Genomic DNA, 21461 nt, shown 5'->3' on the forward strand with positions numbered 1-21461 from the left:
TTATTAGGAAGTCAGCAATACAAAATTCCATTACCTGGTTTTGCTCTTTATAATCTAAATTTATTTAGATTGATTTGGAGAACCCTGTTTGTTATCTTAGCCACTTTTATAGCAATGTTGATTCCATTCGTCAATGATGTTTTGGGGTTGCTTGGAGCATTGGGGTTTTGGCCTTTAACAGTTTATTTCCCGGTGGAGATGTATATCACACAAAAGAAGATCCCAAAATGGAGTAGGAGATGGATCAATCTGCAAATTATAAGTGTTGTATGTCTTGTAGTATCAGTTGTTTCTGTTGTTGGCTCAGTGGCTAGTATAGTGGTTGACCTAAAAAATATACAAACCTTTTGTCACAAACTTTTAAGCCCCATACATACAATGGGTGGTAGCAAAGATTGAGAGAACCAATTGATTCCAATAACCTGCAAGTATGACAACATCGACATCTTCAAAAGTTCTTGATTTCTTTATATACTTTTTATTTTGTATGCGAGTAGAGTTGCATACAGGCAATAGACCATTAAACTCTGCTAGAATCAATAGCACCACCAAAAAAAAGTATAATTAATACACACTGCTAATTGAAAGTCCAGATATACTTGAGAGATGAACATATTTAATTTAGTTGCAACACTACACAGTTTAATTAATTTACAAACTTAATCAGTGTAACTCAATCGATGTAATAAAGTGCATGAAGTATAAGGTGTGAAAAGTCAGATTAGAGGAAAGGCTTAAGTGAAAAAATATAATTCTTAAACACAAAAGCTAATCAAGAGGGACTTTTCTTCTCATCAACAAAGTGAATTTACCTAGCCAAGGTCAGATTAACACTAAAGTAAATTCATGTCAATAGGATACCAAGGCACCTAGAATGCCAAATCAGGTCTTGAACTTGTACATAACGCATAGTACAAACATGTATTCAGTGGAATCTAAATTCTTAAACCAAACAGGCTTTGAACTTTTGTCATAAGACATTTCTCAGAAGCAAATTTTGAAATACAATTTTCTCACTTCAGTCGTGAATAGTATAGGTGCAATATACTTACTTCTTAGAATTGAAAGAAAGGGAAGATTTCATCCATGTTAGTTACATAAGTTCTAAGACATAACAAAATGGAAATAACAACAAAATCAAGATGCCAATAACCAAGTATAGGACAGTTCAACACACCATCTAATAATTGAGTAAAGAAATTATGAGTTATAGACCTGAGGCAAAAAGTGAAGTAGGAATTTGTAAGTACAATAACAGTTCAAATGCAATCATGTTGCAGTTAGTTTTGAAACTAAGAAAATGAAGAGGTTTTAGAAACTGAATATGATTATTATGGATAATGAGTAAACCTTGAAAGGCTCATTAATGATAGTTTTATTTTCTCTTAATTATTTGACATCAATATTTCTCATATTCTCTCTAGTGCATATAAAGTCATCTAGCTGTCATATAAATGATGTTGAGAATATTTGACAGCATCCTTGCAAAGCTGAAGGCATATGTCACATCTCCTTCTTCCGATGGCCCAAATGATCTAGTTGGGAAGAAAGGCAAAACCAATGTGAAGGAAGCAACAAATAGGCGAGGGAGTGCTTATATGACAGAAAATTGTTCAAAGCCTTGGCTGGGGAGCTGAGTGATGCCAAAAAATGGAGCATGTTGACCACACAACTCTTCTGCATTATTTGTAAATAAATTTGGAAACCCATCAGCAAAAGACCTGGATAAGCATAAAATTTTGCAGGGGACATGAGCTCATCTCTGATATCATAGTTCCAAATACTCTACCAAAATCTACCCTTTCAAAGTGTCATCACTAAAGACTTAAATATTAGCATTATTTAAGTGTCATCTCTGATATCATATTTATTGGAAGCTTTTTTTCCACTCAAGAGCTATTTTTTTACAATGCCCAGTCCTTACAACCCTTACGACTTCCATTCTTAATTTTGTGTTTACTATCAGGTTTCCCAAACTTTTCCTTCTTATTACCTATCTTTTCCGTCAAATGCGGATCTTTTTCAACAACGAAATCTCTCATCCAATCAGGTTCATCATCTGAACCAACCCCACCATTGTCATTAACTTGATCTTTACCACCATCAACATACCCTGCTGCTTCCTGTTGGCCCGATCAAGCCCCCATTGCATAGCACTACAAATGACACTCAAATTGGAGGGGATGTATCAGCATACAAAAAGATTACGGTACCATCAGGTACAGACTCTGATTCCTTTATCTCAACAACTAAGCAATCTGACATATAGAAGGTTTTGGCCACTGTGGTTGCATGTTCCAGGCAACATCCAACAACCTGTAGCAAAAAATTATTGTGCTCGAGTTATCAATGAAATTAGAACAATGTAAAAAATTGTTTAGCTGGGGTGGTGTATCCCAACTTGAGGTTCAGTTGGCTAAGCAACGAAAAATTGACAATGACAAAATATTGGAAACTAATCTTATCAAAGAAATAGATTTTTTTCAGATTAAGAATCAGATGAAACAATTGGTTGTAAGGTTGCAATGTCAAGCATGGTAAAAAAATACATGAAGAACAAAAAGAAGGTGGAAATCCAAATAATGAAAACCAAGAGAGAAAGTGAAAGGTCCAAACAATGACAACCTTTTCAATGATGCGCTCAGGTTCATATTTGATTGAGACAAATTGGATCATACGCTACACGTTCAAAAGTTGAAATTTCAGGGGTTTAGAACAAAAAATTGAATAACAAATAGAAGGGAAAATCCAAATAATGAAATCAAAATAATTAGTACATAAAAATTATCTGTAGAACGTGTGAAAATCCAGAAGGGGATCGCGGCAGATTCTGAGCAATAATAGTTCGCAGAAACGCCTCAGTAAAGCGTGAGAGAAAGGGACACTGACGTACCTGTGAAGAACAAACAGGGGTTAAATCTATCACTCTGAATTTAGAATAGAAATCAAAACGAAAGACAAATTCTGCATAAGGTGGAGAGTGAAGGATTCTTACCGATGTTATATAACAACTCTGAATGATAAAGTATTGCAGAAGACATATAAAAATTGAATCAAATTATCCAGAAGTGTCGCGACCCTCAATTCATCATCATCGATATCAACATACATGCATTAAGACATACACTGGCCTGGCCACCAATAATTGATGACGATGGTTATCCTCGTCTCCCTCGATATCTATTCCTCTGCGATGCAATCTTCGTGGAGGTTCTCAAACACCATGATGACGCCTTTGACAACCATGTTAATTCTCTATCTGGGAAGGGGGTGGAATGAAATGTCTTTGTTGTTAATCTGAACGGAAGGAATCAAGGGGCGAATGTGAAAGCAAGCAACAAACATGATCAGAAAAGGGACGATGTAGCAAACGAAAGAAAGAGAAAACCAAAGAAGAGCAAAATCGCACTCGCCGGAAGCAACAAAATTACGAAAAACATTTGCTGAGCAGTGATGAGAGTATGAAGAAGACAGACTTCGTTTCAATTGCTACCTACGCGTTCTAGTTGGGAGCGGTAATGAAAGAGAACCCACCCTGTGGCTGTGGGGTTTAAAGGTGTTTTTTCAGAGAAGAAGAAAGGGGCGAAAAAGGTAACGGAAGAAGAAAGTGAGAAAGGTGAAAGGACCCTCATTCGTTACAGATGAAATGGAAGAGCAAAAGTCCAACGCAATTAGAAAGCTAAATATCTGTGAATCAATGGCTAAGATTCAATTCAAGGGAAATAAAAGACACTTTTACTAAAATAACCATGGTCAAGCTTCATAATTTTTCAAATTAATTGTTAAATGACAGGTTTGCCCCAAGGCTGCACAAACTCTTCCTTTATAGATAGATAGATAGATTGATTGATAGATAGATAAGAAAGTTATATATATATATATATATATGAACAAAAACTTATTAAAAAATTAGTTTTGGTTAATATGTATGTAAGAGCATCTCCAATGCTAGATTTTTAGTTTTTAGTTCTACCCGTAATCCATATGTGTTTAAGCAACTTTATGCACATTTTGCTTCAACTATGAGTTCTTAATTCTTAGTTCTTACCACTATTCATTTGGTCCCACAATAGCATTATATTAATATTTTTTATTTTCATATAATTTAGATTTAAACTTAAATGTAAATTCAATATTTTTTTCCTAATATTTAAAAAATTAAATATTAGTTAATGAATGAGAGAAAAAAATTAATTTTTTATGCTAAGAACTCAAAAGTAAAACTCCTTACATAAAAATCAGTTTTTATTTTTAAGAACTAAAAACTTCATGTCAACTGCCTCCAATGGTTAAGAACTCCGTTCTTAGTTCTTAGCTCAGAAAGAAATAAGAACCTTGCATTGAAGATGCTCTAAGAACTACCCAAAAAGTATCTAAAAATAAAAAATTAACTAATATTTTTTATTTAAAAATTATTCCAGTACATACTCGATGCATATTTTCAAGTACCCGAGAGTTGGGGTACTTTTTTATTTATTTACCAAACTAGTATAAATCGCCACTGTCAGTGGAGATTCTATTTTTTTTTTTTTTTACTTTTTAAAAGAATCGCCAATGCTATTGGCGTTTTTGTTTTTGTTTTTTCGTTTTTTAAATAAATCGCCAACCATGTTGGCGTTTTCTTTTCTTTTCTTTTTTTTTAAATTTTTTTTTCTTAAAATCGCCAGCAGAGTTGGCGTTTTCTTATTATTTTTTTTTTTCTTAAAATCGCCAACACAGTTGGCTTTTTCTACTTTTTGTTTTTTTAATTATTTTAAAATAGTAATTAAAATGGTATTTAATTAATTGATACTCACACACAATTTTGTGACATTACTCACTTTTGCAACACTTTGATCATAAATATTTGAACCGATATTTAAGGATAAACATATGCATTACATAATTTAGTTCAAGGAAAAATTAATTTTTATTGTGGAGTCGAGCAGCAATGGATTTTTTTCCGCACATGTTGGGGTCGTTGCCTTCGAGGTTCTTCCAACACTTGATTTTCATTTCCTTCATTTCCGGTTGGAAGCACAGTTAGCGATTTATTTGGAAAAAATAAGAAAAAATAAATAAAAAGAAAAATAAGAAAACGCTAACGGTTGGCGATTTTAAGAACAAGAAATTAAAAAAATAAGAAAACACCAACTGTGCTCGCGATTTTAAGAAAAAAAATTAAAAGAAAGAAAGAAAAGAAAACGCCAACATGGTTTGCGATTTATTTAAAAAACAAAAATAAAAACAAAAATGCCAATAGCATTGACGATTCTTTTAAAAAGTAAAAAAAAAACAAAATCGCCACTGACAGTGGCGATTTATACTAGTTTGGTAAATAAAAAAAATACCCTAAAATTATAATTTTTAAAATAAAATATACGGTTAAAAAACCCCAAAATAAAGCAATCAATCGGTCCAATGGATACAGTTTTTCTAAAGCCTATCTAAATTGAATGTATAGTCCTTTCACTCTGTCAACATTCTGTCTTCGGCGTAAAAACTACTAATTGGAAGACTTCTCCTTCTTGCTAAGCATAATATTTGAAAAAACCATTACAATTCATCACAGTTGCTACTTTTTAAACAGTTTCTCTGACGGTGTCCATTTGACCTGAGCAACTCCCAAGTAAAATCATTACAACCGATGAACCAAATCGATAATATTTATAAAAAATTATCTATATATGTATATTTATCAAAAAAATATACTATCTTCGTTCCAAAACTATTGTAGTTTTAGCTTTTTTGTTTTGTTTCAAAATCATTGTTGTTTTACATATCCAAGACTCTTTATCTCATTCTCTTTCATTCATGCACTCATTTAATATTGTATCTCCTAAGTATCACCTCTTATTTCCACCAATCACAATTCTCACCAATTAGTTGGCTAATGATTTTCATTCTCTCTCTTTCATATATCTCATATTAAATAAAAGTGTTTCAGTCATATTATAACATCAATTAATGAACTTTTAAACTTTGTGAAAAAACTAAAACTACAATAGTTTTGGAACGGAGGGAGTAAAAATAACCAGCTCATTATTTTCTATTATTAGTTTGTAATGGTACTAATATTAAACATTACTTTAAGTTTTTTTGTAATATTAAGTAATTACGTTGTGGATTATGGATTATGAATTATGGATTTGTGAAATTAAACTATTATTGAGTTATTGATTTGCCATTTTTATGCATTGTTAACTCGTGAATCATATGTGATTTTTATATATTTAAAGTTGTGAAATTCATATTGACAAAAAACAATTAAATTGATGAACCAAACAGATCCAAACCGTTCATCATCGGTTCGGTTTTGGAAATTCTTTTGCTAACAACCGATTGAAACCAAACCAAATAAATTTTAATAGGATCGATTTCTGATTTCACCTAAAATCGGTCAAAACCAAACCGCGAACACGCTTAGAGACTAAGGAGGGCTATCTTCGTCCCATTTCTTTAAAAAAACTAGCTAGTATATACTACCAATAGGTATGTATTGCACTAATATTTGATTCACTACTAATTTCTATCTGCACCTATAAAAAGGAAAAAAGAAGTGAATGATACGAAGTGTGACATATAGAAAATAAGAGAGATAACAATAAAATATATGTGAAATTGTAATGGACGAGAAAATGAACGAGAATGTATTTGTAACACCCCGATTTCCAGGTGTCACTTTAGTAACAAAAAATAAATTTTACGCAGAAAACAGGTAATTTTTTTTCGATTGATTCTTTTAAATAAGAGCGATAAATAAATAAAGACAAAACCCAACAACTAAACTAACCGATATACAATATATACACATGTACAGCCTCAGCTGCACTCCACGTCACGCGAACCCGCAGTGACTCCAAAGTAGTACGCCCGCAGGCAAATATATACAAACCAGAACTGTGAGTAAAAGGATCAGAATACAGTTATCCAGAGAAAGTCGGCACCCAAAAATGGCCTGAAAGAAAGACCCCTATACTCCGACAGACTCTCTGTGATCCTCCTCAAAAGAACCACACAAAAAGCCACACATCGGAACCTACCCTGTCCTAAAAAGAAACTGACGATAAGAGCTCTACACAAAAAAAATGTCGCTAGTCCTAACCTACCCTCCCAGCTCAGCTCACCAATCCTCCTCCTCCTCATCGCTGCTCGGCGAGTAGCTCTCCCCACTGCTCTCGGAGTCAGAGTCGGAATCCACCGTAATCATCTCGGTGTCCAAATCCATGACCTCCCTCCTCACTGTCCTGCGCACCGCCCTAGTCGAGCCGGTCTCCACATCCACCTCTCCTGTAAGAACATCTTCCTCCACCACCCTCATCAAGGGGTCCACACGGTAGCCATGCGGTGAAGAGAAAGATAAGAGACGTGAGGCAGATGGGACAACAGACTCCCTCCTCGGCTGTACGAGCCTAGAGGACGACGCCACGTCGGTAGGGGCAATGGCAGTAGCAGGAGGTGGCGCAACAGGTGTAGCAGCAACAGCAGGCGCGATCTCCGCCGGGTCCTCCTCAACAGAAGGTGAAGTCGAAGGTGGTGCAGGTGGTCCATGACCAGTGCCTGGTCCACAGTGAACTGAGGGCGGCAAGTCAAAACTCAGCTCCATACGCCGTAGCACTCCTCTCCGTCAGGCGTCCTCGCTCATCCGTCCGGTCCTCCATGACCCTTCCCCTATACGTCGCCCGGTGACCAGCCACATCGATCACCCAAGCGGTGGGGGCATCCCGATCCAGCAGCTCATATCTGATCCCCCCGAGGGAGAGACCATCGAGAACCAGTCGGCCATCGACATCTGGCAGCAGGCCGACCGCCCAAACACAAACATACAAACAAAGCCAAGGCGCTAGGGTCAACTAACAGAAATACGTAGATATACACTCAACATGTGATATGGGGTATAGAAATATGTTGATATATACATATATAAACAATCCTAGCATGTTATGGCTCTAACATTGCTTCAATAAACAAACAGCACACAATTTCAGTCAGAATGAATGTATGCGTGAAATGCACAATATGATCCGGATTTGTGACGCGTTCCCGTTCGCCACAAGTGAAGCATTCCCGTTCTTCACTATGGATGAACCATTCCCGTTATTCATCCTGGATGAACCATTCCCGTTATTCATCCTTGGTGAACCATTCCCGTTATTCACCATATGATGAACCATTCCCGTTATTCATCATTTATGCAAGGTGAACCATTCCCGTTATTCACCATGATATGCACAGGTGAACCATTCCCGTTATTCACCCGATTGATGCAATATGGTTAGCCAAACAACGAATCGTCCTTACCACGAAAGTGTTTAGCTCACAACCCAAACTCAAAACAAACCCAAGAGTTAGTGTCGGTCAATACAACACAACTCCACCCACAAGAGTACACAAGGGTCTAGTGTCGGTCAATACAACACAGCCCAAGCAACAAGAGCGCTAAGTGTCGGTCAATACAACACCGCTCCAACAACAAGAGAACCCAAGGGATTAGTGTCGGTCCATACAACACAACCCCACAACAAGAGTACGTAGGGTACTCGGTGACTTCAATCATCACCATAGCTCACCTTAGTGGCTTTCCCAATTCCAAAACTCTCCAAACCCACAACAAAGTCGACTTTTCCCCGTCTTTCGCAATTATTTTCCCTTTTAGTTCTCCTATGATTATTCGTTTAGTAAAAATGTTTCGAATTGAATTAGTCAAGTTATGAGTTTATTTCTCAAAGTCTAAGTCTCCCAAAGTCTCTAGTTTTCAAAGCTCTATCGTTCTAAGTTTTCAAAGATCAACCACCCAAAATACATTTCCTGGGGAAAGTCTAAGTGGAACCAACGAATACCAACAAGGGCTAAGTCTCAAACCCCACATTTGGACTTGCCTAGGGTTGTTCATCCAACCCGAAATATCAAAGATCACCAGATCAATGAATCTCCACTCCGAAATTGCGTCAAAACGCCCAATTCATCACAACATCAACATTATAAGTTATGAAAACATTCATAACAATAAACCATCATCATAATCAATATCATAGTAAAGCATAAGTCAAATTTATCGACACCTATCATGCAATCATAGCTAATATGGTAAGTTGCCCTAACCTCGAGCTGTTCCAGCTTCGCAAACAAAGTTTTCCTCAAACAATTGCTCTGAGTATTCCAAAGTTCCTTCAACTGAACCTCGGAGAAAACAAAGCAGAAACCAAACAAAATCGATTAGTTCGATCGCAATACAATACATAAACGATAGACAAAGCATTAAAGCTTCAGAATACGACAATCGGGTACGAAAAGACAAGTTTTCGAAAACGAAAAACTCCCCCCTAAAGGAATAACCCACGGCCTCAAAGGAAGAATGGCTTCGGCTCTTTTTCTTCGATCAAATCTGTTTACAAGGTAGTTTTAGGGTAAAACTAAGGCAAAGAAACTGTCAGAACAATTTTCGGACAATCGGGTCGAAATACGGCTATCTAGGGGCATTTTGGTCCAAAATAAAGGCTCAAAACTTCAAAGTTATCAGTTCTGAAAACAAATTTGACAGCAACGATCCTCATGACATCCGTGACAACAAATCCTAAAGGCACGAAGTCAGATTACAGCTTTTCGACAATAAAGTTTCGAAATGTGAGACAAAAAGGATTTTGAATCAGTTTTTCGATCCTTATCAATTGGATCACAATCAGCGTTTACTGACAGAGGTTTTAGGCTCTTGGGAACCTAGGGAACAAACCCCAACCAAGAAATCAAAGAAATCGGACAATTTTAGAAAAAGCTCAAAACTGTGAGCACAGAAACGACTTCAGAAACTCAGCAGAAACAGTAATCAGAGGTAGGATTCATGCTAGTTACCTCAATACCTAGAAGTATGGACGAACTGCACGAAGATTGGTCAAGTTTTCGCGAAAATCTCTTCTCCCCCCAAGCTCCTCAAACTCGCGGCCCCAAGAGAGTGAAATGGCAAGATTTTTGCTTTTTCGAGCTATTTATAGGCGGGTGAAATCGCGGGAAAATGAAAATTTCGCGATTCCGATTTTTGCAGCACGTTCACCGAAGAATTCTAAGAGAGATTCTGGCGTCAAAATTCCAGAACTCAAAGCAAATATCTATGATTTGGGAAAAACGATATCCAAAATCCCAAAAGCGGTGTAAGTTAATCTGTCCCGAAAAACTACTTTTTGCTGTAATGCTCAAACGACAAAACTTCCTACTGAAGAAAGATTGGAAATGCCGAAACAAATCTGGCAACGCGAACGTAATCTTCGTTAGAGGTCCCGAATAGAAAAAATCTTCATCCATCGCTCAAAACTAGGGTTTCGAAGCAAAGAAATTAGCGTCATCGAACTTCCGAAAAGTAAATACTATCGTGCGTACAGTCCAGAGTTCCGAAATGAAACGCTGGTCGATGGAAAAATAAAGAGAATCTTTAAATTTTCCAAGAGTTCAAAATCTCACTTAAAACGTTACTCTAAAGGCGAATTAGCCTATTCTGGACACGCTCGCCATAAGGCAAGTGTGCAGACGACTCGCACTAACTCCGAAAACGACTACGCAACATTCCTCAAGCAATTCCTGAACTTTCTTCTTCATTAATCTTTCTCAAATATCAAACTCCTGTCACGCTTACACTGATTCTACGCGTGAGTCGGAAATTAGTATTAAAGTTTATACATTGTTTGAAAATTCCCTACATCAAACATATATAGTAATATATTATATTTATAAATTTTTTATTATATTTCTAAATTTTCATTTTTTTATAATTCCTTACAGATTCTCATGAAATAGTAATAAAACTTGATTAAAATACTCTTACTTATACTCACTTATATTATTTATTTTTCTCTAGTTTTTGAAAAATGCAGAAGAATGATGGTTGGTCAAGATAAAAGGTTTATTAAATGACTGAAAAAATGAAAAAATATGATAAAATCTATTGAATTTCTAAAACAACAAAACTCATGTCAAGTAACCACTTAATCCCAAAAGTTTAAGTTGTTGGTTAATGGCCACATAAATGGTTTTATATTATATTCTAACACGTGGATAAATGCACAGGCTCGCCTACCATGTGCTTAATTAAATTCCACTTTTTAATTAGAAAGTAAGGGGAGCAAGGATCGAACTTTAGACCTCTCGGCCATAGAGGCTCTGATTCCATGTCAAGTCCATTATTGTTCGATTCTTTCTTTCACTAACCCCATTTTGCTGAGGGGTATAAGGAGTTGTTTGAAAAGAAAAAGAAAAAAAGCTAAAAATTGTTTGTATGCTTAGACCACATTTTTTCATCAATGTTTCATGCGCTGTGTTAAAAATCAAGTTTGCTCATTTGACCCTCCAAACTTTTTGATGAAAATCCGCCATTGCTTTTTTTTTTTTTTTTTGGTATTTCGGAAAATTACATACAAAATAAAGGAGACTAAGTTACAGATAGAGAGTCTTTCAAGATGAAGACTTCTAGCTCAAGAGGAGGTATATCCACAAACACAGCCCCTAAGGAATTGAAGTAGATTGCTCGATTTGCAAGCCAATCGGCCACTGCACTTCCGTCGCGTCCAATTCAAACCAACTCGACATGCCATTTCTATCCGACAGTTCCTATAATTCCTTGACCAGTAGTGTGGGATAATTTTCCAACAAAAATTAATTCTGCGATTTTAGCGGATGTATTCTCTACTATTATCTAATGAAGCTGAACTTTTCCTAAAAAAATATGTCGTCACGCCTTTAGAATTTCATAATGAAAAAAAAAAGTCATAAAGAAGGTCTACCTTAACAAAACAAAATTACAACTTTTAGCACTTGACATCAAAATTACAACTTTTAGCACAAGGACAAAAACATTGGAAATAAAAATAAATGAATGATACACAATATGAGTAGAAATTAACAACAACTCACGGATAATTAATCACCAAAGTAAAGCATCAATAAGGTAGTACTTTCAAATCAAGTTTCAAAATAAACCAAACACCAAAATAGCATTATTTGTCTGTTCAACCTCTCCCTCTGTGTAGCTTGCTTCTGAGGAGTTTTCTCTACGTTGATCATCAAAGTAAAGCATGAATAAGGTAGTACTTTCTAATCAAGTTTCAACATAAACCAAACACCAAAATAGCATTTTTTTTTTTCTGTTCCTCTTCCTCTGTGTAGCTTTTGCTTCTGTGCGAGTTTTCTCTACATAAGCCACACATTGTGTCCTCGGTGTAGCTTTTTTCTTCTGTGCGATAAAACACAATTTTTTCATTTTCTCTACATAAGCCACACATTGAGTGGTGGTGGTGGTGAAGCTTCAAAGATAGAGGAGAGGAGATAGCAAAAAGAGAAAGGCACTGATCAAGTTAACGGTAATGCTTCCTTTTTTTGGTGATTTAACTGTGATATGCATTCTGATTCTCCACCGTTCACCACCGATCTGCCATCAACCTCTTTGTCTCTTTTCCCCTCTTTTATGTTCCAGAGCGTGCACGATCTCAACCAGACAAAAAGCAGGGAATGAGAGTGAGAAAGGAGGGCGATGAAGATTGAGGGAAAGGGCACCGATAATATCTTTTTTTTTCTTTTTTTTTGGACAATATCTTTTTTTCTTCTGAGTGTGGGAGGAAGCACTTTAAACCCTAGAAGTCTAATATTTAATTTGGGCCTAATCATCCACACTTCTCTTCTTGGTCACTTACTCGAGAAAAAAAAAGCCAATTGCTTCTTTTTTAAAGCCCACGGTATACACATTACCCAGTTTAGTTTACTTAATTTTATGCATAATTAGAAGTCGCTTACTTTACTTAGATTCTAAAAAAAAATGGTAGAGTAGACGTGAGTAACTGAAACAAGGAATAATTTCAATTTTGAGCTTAATTAATGTGTTCAATTTAACCTTTTTCATGGTGTACTGAATTTTTATATTCCATTGCATATGTTAATGAAGGGTGGGATGGAATGAGAAAGAGTGAGATGTGTACCATCTAATTTCATTAGTTACCATCATTTTCCTTCCCCCAATTTAGGGGTAATGAGATGGAATCATAATTTCACTCCTTTTAAAAATTACTACCTAACAATTCTAACCCTTCTATTACGTTGTTCCTTGTTCTACACTTTTAATTGTTGTTTTTTTCTTCCTGCAACTGCACCTTTTTGCGGAAAAAAAATTGTTATATGGCAAACAATTGGTGTTCAAAGAGAATGTATAATCATATATTCAAGTTCGACTTTGTAGATACTGTAGTAATGATTGTAGCAATGATGTATATGATGAAATAGAGCTTGAGAAACACATCTTTTATACCCATTATAATTTCAACAATAAGACAAACTTTTGTGGTTGCTTACTTGAATTTTTTGGAAGCCTATCACAATTAACTATTGAAAAATGAAATTAATATCAATGCAATTGTTGTTTCATTTTTTGAACAAGTAAACAAAACTTGTTGGTTGCTGCTATCTCACGATGGGTTTTTGTCGGCAATATGAGAAAGTAATGGAACATGATCAGTTGTGGAATATGATTTGATAAATATATTTAAGAAATTAAATTATCATGCATAACTAAAATAAATAAATAAATAAATAGTAAATAAGGTAATATATGAATAAAAAAGTTATAACGCATTCTGTTCTGTCCATTATCCAAACAATGGTGTGGTAATTTGGTTCCGTTCCATCATAAAAAACCGAGACAATGGAATGATATTTTTATTTTATTATATTCAATTCCATTGTATTTAATTCTGTTCCGCTTTGCTATCTTCCATCAATCCAAGCATAGCTTTTCGAGTAAGAAAAGTAGTATTATTTTCTCTAATTTATTGTTTTATTTGTTGCGATAAACTTGAGTTCTATTAATTCATCTCATGAATGAAAGATCAACACATGGAGGTTAAAATTGAATACGAAGTACTTTCTTTTATACTCCCTATATTTTGAGTATATGTTATTTAAGATATGCACAAAGTTTAAAATTTCATTCATTAATGGTAGGATTTGTCTGAAATACCTTCATTTTTTTTTATTTAAGTCATATTTTAAAGACGTTTCACATAAATTAATTAAATTTGGAATTGTCCGTTTTCCTCTCATTTTGTAGAAACAAACATGCTTCGAAGATTGAACGTGAAACTACTGGACAAAATCAAGAATGTCAGTAAGGTAAGCTGATCACATTTGTGAAGTTCTTTTTTGAATAAATCTATGTCTATTTTTCTGTCTCTCACCATATGCACCTGGCTCCTCATTCAGTTTTCATAGGAAATCTATTCATATGCAAAGATATATTGATAGAAAGTATAAGATTTAATTGTTACCATATTTTCATTGTCAATAAATTTTATAAATGTAGCTTAATATTTTATAAAATTAATAGTCAGATGGATTTGCACTAGCATCAACCTCTAATGAAGTTTTTTTTTAGATAAAGCAAAATTGATATTAAGGAAAGTACTATGGGTGCTCCAACCAAGAACACAAAAGCAAAACTCCCTACAAGATAGAAACCACTGGCATGCACAGATCCTATTGCAATGTCATGAACCCATTAAATTTAGAAGAAATCAAAGTGTTAAATTATTTTAATAATTAATGTGGCCCATGTAACTTATAGAACTAATTTTATGAAAAGATCCTCAATGTGATGGTCATTAGGATATTAAAGCAATTAAAGTTAGTTGGGAGTTTCAAAATTCAATTTTGAATTCCCTCTCCTCTTCCTTCAGAAAATTAAAAGATAGTGGGTGGTTACAATAACCAACCTACAATAAAGGGTTTACTGAGCAGTTCTCAAAGTAACGTATTCTGCTTCTCTTCTCATCCATCAGTGAAGGACTGAAAGTGGAAGGCAAAGAGGAGAGAAAAGGATTCAGAGAGCTTAAGGATTTCTTCATGGATTCTGGCATGAATCAAGGTTAGTTATCTCCTCCCTTTAAAGTTAGTGAGAATCATATGAATTAAAGATCCTGGCTTAGGTTTTCTGTAAGTTGAAAACCCTAGAGTAGATAAAATTTGCTTACAATTGGTATCAGAGCCTTAGTTGAAAATTGTATGATTCTCCATGAAAGGTGTTTCTCCAATTTTTATGAACCCTAATTTTAGAATTCAAAAAAAAAAATTATGGGTTCAATTATAGTATTTTGCTTCCGCCGCCTTGTGCCAATTGATTGTATCTGGCCTAAACTGTTTTTTCAATGGCAGAAAGTTTTTGTTCTCGTAATTATGCATGGCTATACCCAATATATGTATTGAAATTAAACAATTCATTGAAGCATTACGGGCCTGTATGTATGGTATAATGTCATATATAATATTGAAGGAAATTGATATTATGAATGCGTTAACAGTAACATTCGATGGCTTTTATGTGGGATATTGACATGCGGTTCTATTAAAAGTTTTGACTAGTGAGAGAAATTTTTACTGTATATGGATCATTGCAAAATTTGCCTTCTGAAAGTCATAGCTTCCGCATTATTTAGACAAATTTTGCAGAAAAGATAATTGCTTGTAAGGTATAAATTATGAAATTAAATATATGAAGGATTTGTATCATCAAAGTGATCAAATGTGTTTATTTAATTTCATAATGTATGGTTGCAATTTACAGCCCATGGTTTTGATGCTATGAAAAGATGTAAGGGGCTTATGATGGCTTATCATTATAAGAAATATTTGTGTCACCCAAAGGTGGACCATTACTTATAATGTATGGCATTAAAGAAAGAATTGACATACTTGAAATATGTGTTTATATACCTAAAGATTTATAAACATGTTAATTATTTGTCTATTAAAGTAGTTTTAATAGCATCATTATTGTTTGAAGTTATGAATTTAAGTTACATCCAAAGATGAGCTTAAATGCATAGGTAAAGTTATTTGTTTGAATCCATTTAAGTTACTCAAAGCATTAATGTGTAAGCTTATCAATGTTTTGCAGCTATGACTTCTTTGTCTGCTGGGGTCACTGGTGTGATCAAGTTCAATGGTCTTAACTATGCTGATTGGTCGGAACAGATTCAGTTTCAACTGGGTTATATGGATTTAGACCTAGCAATAGTTACAGACGAAAAGCCTGCAGCCATTACTGAGACCAGTACAGATGATGACAAGTCTTATTATGAGGCTTGGGTAAGGTCTAACAGGCTGTGTTTGAACTTGATGAGAATGACAATGGCTGAAAATGTTAAGCCATCCATGCCCAAAACAGACAATGCAAGGGAATTTATGGCAAAAGTTAAGGAGTACTCACAATCAGACATAACTGACAAGTCCATTGTGGGAACTCTAATGAGTGAGTTGACGACCAAAAGGTTTGATTGGTCTCAACCCATTCATGATCATGTGACTAGCATGGCAAATCTGGCAGCAAAGCTGAAGTCCATGGGTATGGATGTAAGTGAGTCTTTTCTCGTGCAGTTTATTATTAACTCACTTCCTTCTGAGTTTGGCCAGTTCCAGGTGAACTACAACACCATTAAGGAAAAATGGAACTTTCAGGAAATTAAGGCCACGTTGATTCAGGAGGAAGGGAGATTAAAGAAAGAGAAAGACCACTCCATTCATCTCACGACTCATGATGGAGCTAGTAGCAGCAAGGCTAAACCAGGTAAAAAGGAACAGAAGAAGGACAAAGCCTTAAAGGTTAAAGAGGGCCGAATCCATAAGGAGCATGTGTGCTACTTCTGTAAGAAGGCTGGACACTTCAAGAAAGATTGTCCGAAAAGAAAGGCTTGGTTCGAAAAGAAAGGTACATTTTATGTTTCAATTAGTTTCGAATCAAACCTTATTGAAGTACCTAACAATACCTGGTGGTTGGATTCTGGTGCAACTACTCATGTGTCACATATTATGCAGGGATTCCTTTCGATCCAGCCCATAAGAGGAACTGAAAAGTTTCTGTACATGGGAAACAGGATGAAAGCACGAATTGAAGGAATTGGGACTTACAGATTGATCTTGGACACTGGTCATCAGTTAGATCTAGAAAAGTGTCTATATGTTCCTGGATGTGCTAGAAATCTTGTTTCAGTAGGAAAGTTGGATCGCTTAGGTTTTGATTTTAAGATTGGACATGGTGGTTTTTCTTTGTATAAACTTGCGTACTATTATGGTTCTGGTACTTTGTTGGATGGTTTATACCGTTTCAATCTTGATGTTAATTTTGTTGAATCCCTGTTTAATGTTGAGCACAATAGTAGTGTTAAATGTACTGCACGTAATGAATGCTCTGCTTTCTTTTGGCATAAAAGATTAGGTCACATATCCAAAGAAAGGATGATGAGGTTAATGAAAAGTGAAATATTGCCTCAATTGGATTTTGCTGACTTGGATATATGTGTGGATTGCATTAAAGGCAAGCAAACCAAACATATATCAAAGAACCCGGCTACAAGAAGTAGTCAACTCCTTGAGTTGATACACACTGATATCTGTGGTCCTTTTGATGTTCCATCTTGGGGTGGAGAAAAATATTTCATTCTCTTTATTGATGACTTCTCACGTTATTGTTATATGTATCTGCTGCATGAAAAGTCTCAATCAGTGAATGTCCTTGAGATATTCATTAATGAGGTGGAAAGACAGCTAGATAGAAAAGTGAAAGTTGTGAGATCTGATAGAGGAGGTGAATTTTATGGTAAATTCAATGAAAGTGGACAATGTCCAGGTCCTTTTGCAAAGCTTCTTGAAAGTCGGGGCATATGTGCACAATATACATTGCCCGGTACACCACAACAAAATGGTGTAGCAGAAAGGCGAAATCGTACTCTTATGGATATGGTTAGAAGTATGTTAAGTAATAGTAATGTACCTTTTTCATTATGGATGCATGCATTAAAGACAGCCACATATCTGCTTAATAGGGTTCCTAGTAAAGCGGTTCCTAAGACTCCTTATGAACTGTGGACAGGAAGGAAACCTAGTTTAAGGCATTTGCATGTTTGGGGTTGTCAAGCAGAAGTAAGGTTATACAATCCCCATGAAAAGAAGCTTGATGAAAGAACCATTAGCGGTTACTTCATTGGCTATCCTGAAAAGTCAAAAGGGTACATATTCTATTGTCCTAACCATAGTACGAGAATTGTAGAGTCTGGTAATGCTCGGTTCATTGAGAATGGTCAGTTCAGTGGGAGTGATGAATCACGAAAGGTGGATATTCGAGAAACTCAAGATAATTCAATTGATGTTTCCCCTCATATTGTTGTTCCTCTTGTATCACAGTCACATAACACAAGGAAACAACAAATTAATGTTCCAAATCCACAAAATGAACATGAAAGTAATGAACCAGCTGACAATGTACAAGTCACAAATGAACAAGTGGAAGAAGAGGCACAAGAAATAGCATTAAGAAGGTCTGAAAGACCTAAGAGATCAGCTATTTCAAATGACTATGTGATTTATTCACTTGAGAATGCATGTGACTTGAGCATTGATGAGGATCCAGTCTCGTTCAAACAAGCATGGAATGTAGCAATTCTGAAAAGTGGTTCAATGCTATGAAAGAAGAGTTGAAATCTATGGATGACAATAAAGTATGGGAACTAGTCGAGTTGCCTCAAGGTTCAAAACGAGTCGGATGCAAGTGGGTCTTTAAGACTAAACATGACTCGAAAGGCAACATTGAAAGATATAAGGCTAGACTTGTCGCCAAGGGTTATACTCAAAAGGATGGCATTGACTACAAAGAAACCTTCTCTCCAGTTTCTAAGAAGGACTCTTTGAGAATTGTCATGGCTTTGGTGGCTCATTATGACCTAGAGCTTCACCAAATGGACGTAAAAACCGCTTTTCTGAATGGTGACTTGGAAGAAGAAGTTTATATGGACCAACCAGAGGGTTTCTTGACCACAGGAAAGGATAATTTGGTGTGTAAGTTAAAGAAATCAATATATGGACTAAAACAAGCTTCCCGACAATGGTATCTCAAGTTCAATGATACCATTACGTCATTTGGTTTTGTAGAGAACACCGTTGATCGGTGTATCTATATGAAGGTCAGTGGGAGCAAGTTTATTATTTTGGTTCTGTATGTTGATGATATCCTACTTGCTGCTAATGATATCAGTTTGTTACATGATGTAAAGAAATTTCTCTCTAACAACTTTGAAATGAAAGATATGGGTGAGGCATCCTATGTTATAGGAATAGAAATATTCCGTAATAGATCAGAAGGGTTGTTAGGATTGTCTCAGAAAGGTTATATCAATAAAGTGTTAGAGAGATTTAGAATGAAAAGTTGCTCCGCAGGAATAGTTCCAATTCAGAAAGGGGACAAGTTTAGTAATATGCAATGTCCTAAGAATGATTTGGAACGAAAGGAAATGGAGTATATTCCTTATGCATCAGTGGTTGGGAGTTTAATGTATGCTCAAACATGCACTCGGCCAGATATCAGCTTTGCTGTTGGAATGTTAGGCCGATATCAAAGTAATCCCGGAATGGACCACTGGAAAGCTGCAAAGAAAGTCCTTAGGTACTTACAAGGCACCAAGGATCACATGCTTACATACAGGAGGTCAGATCACATTGAAGTGGTTGGCTACTCGGATTCAGACTATGCTGGATGTGTAGATTCAAGGAAATCTACATTTGGTTATGTATTTTTGCTCTCTGGTGGAGCAATATCATGGAAGAGTGCAAAACAATCAGTTATTGCTACTTCAACTATGGAGGCTGAATTTGTGGCTTGCTTTGAGGTCAGCATTCATGCATTATGGTTGCGGAAATTTATCTTAGGGCTTGGTATTGTCGACAGTATAGAAAGGCCGCTAAGAATTTATTGCGATAATTCTGCAGCTGTCTTCTTCTCTAAGAATGATAAGTACTCTAAGGGTGCAAAGCACATGGATTTAAAGTACTTAGCTGTCAAAGAAGAAGTGCAGAAACATAGAGTGTCTATTGAGCATATTGGTACTGATATGATGATAGCGGATCCGCTAACTAAGGGATTGCCGCCCAAAACATTTTCTGGCCATGCTGTAGAGATGGGCATTATAGACAAGTCCTTGTTAGCATAATATTATAGAATGCATATGTACATATGATGGGTTTGCTTGTATGGACATGACACTTATGAATTCAATTAAATATGTGTTTCTGTTTGTTTTACTTGTTATTCATAGTACGGTGTATACGTGTATGGCTTAGATGAGATAACAAGTTGTGTTTTGTTTGAAAACATTAAAGTTGAACATTGCAGGAAGTGTTCATTAAAGTTGTTTTGTTTTGAGTTGGTTCTGTGATACATGGAAGGGATCATGTCGCATGATGACTTGTGACCGCCATGATCCGATCATCTCATTTCAATTAAAGATGATGACTTGATAAATTTCAGCGTAAAGCGCGCACTTATGGTTTGTTGAATCATCAAGTCGTCACATGGGCCAAGTGGGAGATTGTTAAATTATTTTAATAATTAATGTGGCCCATGTAACTTATAGAACTAATTTTATGAAAAGATCCTCAATGTGATGGTCATTAGGATATTAAAGCAATTAAAGTTAGTTGGGGGTTTCAAAATTCAATTTTGAATTCCCTCTCCTCTTCCTTCAGAAAATTAAAAGATAGTGGGTGGTTACAATAACCAACCTACAATAAAGGGTTTACTGAGCAGTTCTCAAAGTAACGTATTCTGCTTCTCTTCTCATCCATCAGTGAAGGACTGAAAGTGGAAGGCAAAGAGGAGAGAAAAGGATTCAGAGAGCTTAAGGATTTCTTCATGGATTCTGGCATGAATCAAGGTTAGTTATCTCCTCCCTTTAAAGTTAGTGAGAATCATATGAATTAAAGATCCTGGCTTAGGTTTTCTGTAAGTTGAAAACCCTAGAGTAGATAAAATTTGCTTACACAAAGAACCAAACCGAATTTCATAAAAATTACCAAAGATACTTATAGCACTAGAATATAACCCATTTGTTATGTTCCTCCTCTCCCTCTTTGTAGCTTGCTTCTGTGCGAGTTTTCTCTACGTTGATCATCAAAGTATAGAATGAATAAGGTAGTACTTTCTAATCAAGTTTCAAAATAAACCAAACACCAAAATTACATTTTTTGTTTGTTCCTCTTCCTCTGTGTAGCTTCTGCTTCTATGCGAGTTTTCTCTACATAAGCCACACAATGTGTCCTTTGTGTAGCTTTCTTCTTCTATGCGAATAAAAACAATCTTTTCAGTTACTCTACATAAGCCACACATTGAGTGGTGGTGGTGGTGAAGATAAAAGATAGAGGAGAGGAGATAGCAAAGAGAGAAAGACACTGATCATGTCAACGGTAATGCTTCTTTTTTTCTTGGTGATTTAACTATGATATGCATTCTGATTCTCCACCGTCCACCACCGATCTGCCAACAAACTCTTTCTCTCTTTTCCCCTCTTTTCTGTGCCTGAGCGTGCACGATCTCAACCAGACAGAAAGCAGAGAAGTAAAGTGAGAAAGGAGGGCGATGAAGATTGAGGGATAGGGTATCAATGATCTCTTTTTTTTTGGACAATATATTT

The 21461-nt window shown here is 35.7% G+C and overlaps 1 protein-coding gene and 1 long non-coding RNA gene across 3 annotated transcripts; one reads left to right on the top strand and one right to left on the bottom strand.

The window, feature by feature from the left end:
• Positions 1–1228: 1228 nt before the first annotated feature.
• LOC130715538 (uncharacterized) lies at positions 1229–3660 on the bottom strand. Of its 2 annotated transcripts, XR_009011688.1 has the most exons (5): positions 3410–3660; positions 2996–3297; positions 2778–2893; positions 2626–2679; positions 1229–2316 (listed from the first exon to the last, which is right to left on the bottom strand). It is a non-coding gene; the product is annotated as an uncharacterized LOC130715538 (long non-coding RNA). The 2 variants fall into 2 exon arrangements; XR_009011687.1 differs by having other exon boundaries at positions 2996–3660.
• Positions 3661–14110: 10450 nt separating this feature from the next.
• LOC130712799 (uncharacterized) lies at positions 14111–16628 on the top strand. Its single transcript, XM_057562612.1, has 4 exons — positions 14111–14121; positions 14787–14872; positions 15902–16570; positions 16615–16628. Exons 1-4 carry the CDS (start codon positions 14111–14113, stop codon positions 16626–16628), a joined length of 780 nt encoding a protein of 259 aa, XP_057418595.1.
• Positions 16629–21461: the final 4833 nt, after the last annotated feature.

The sequence above is a fragment of the Lotus japonicus genome, chromosome 4, assembly GCF_012489685.1.
Source record: "Lotus japonicus ecotype B-129 chromosome 4, LjGifu_v1.2".
Taxonomy (NCBI): domain Eukaryota; kingdom Viridiplantae; phylum Streptophyta; class Magnoliopsida; order Fabales; family Fabaceae; genus Lotus; species Lotus japonicus.

Coding starts and splice junctions, on each gene's coding strand:
- LOC130712799 (XM_057562612.1), top strand. Junction 14,873..15,901: donor GGATTCTGGCATGAATCAAG/GTTAGTTATCTC, acceptor AATGTTTTGCAG/CTATGACTTCTTTGTCTGCT.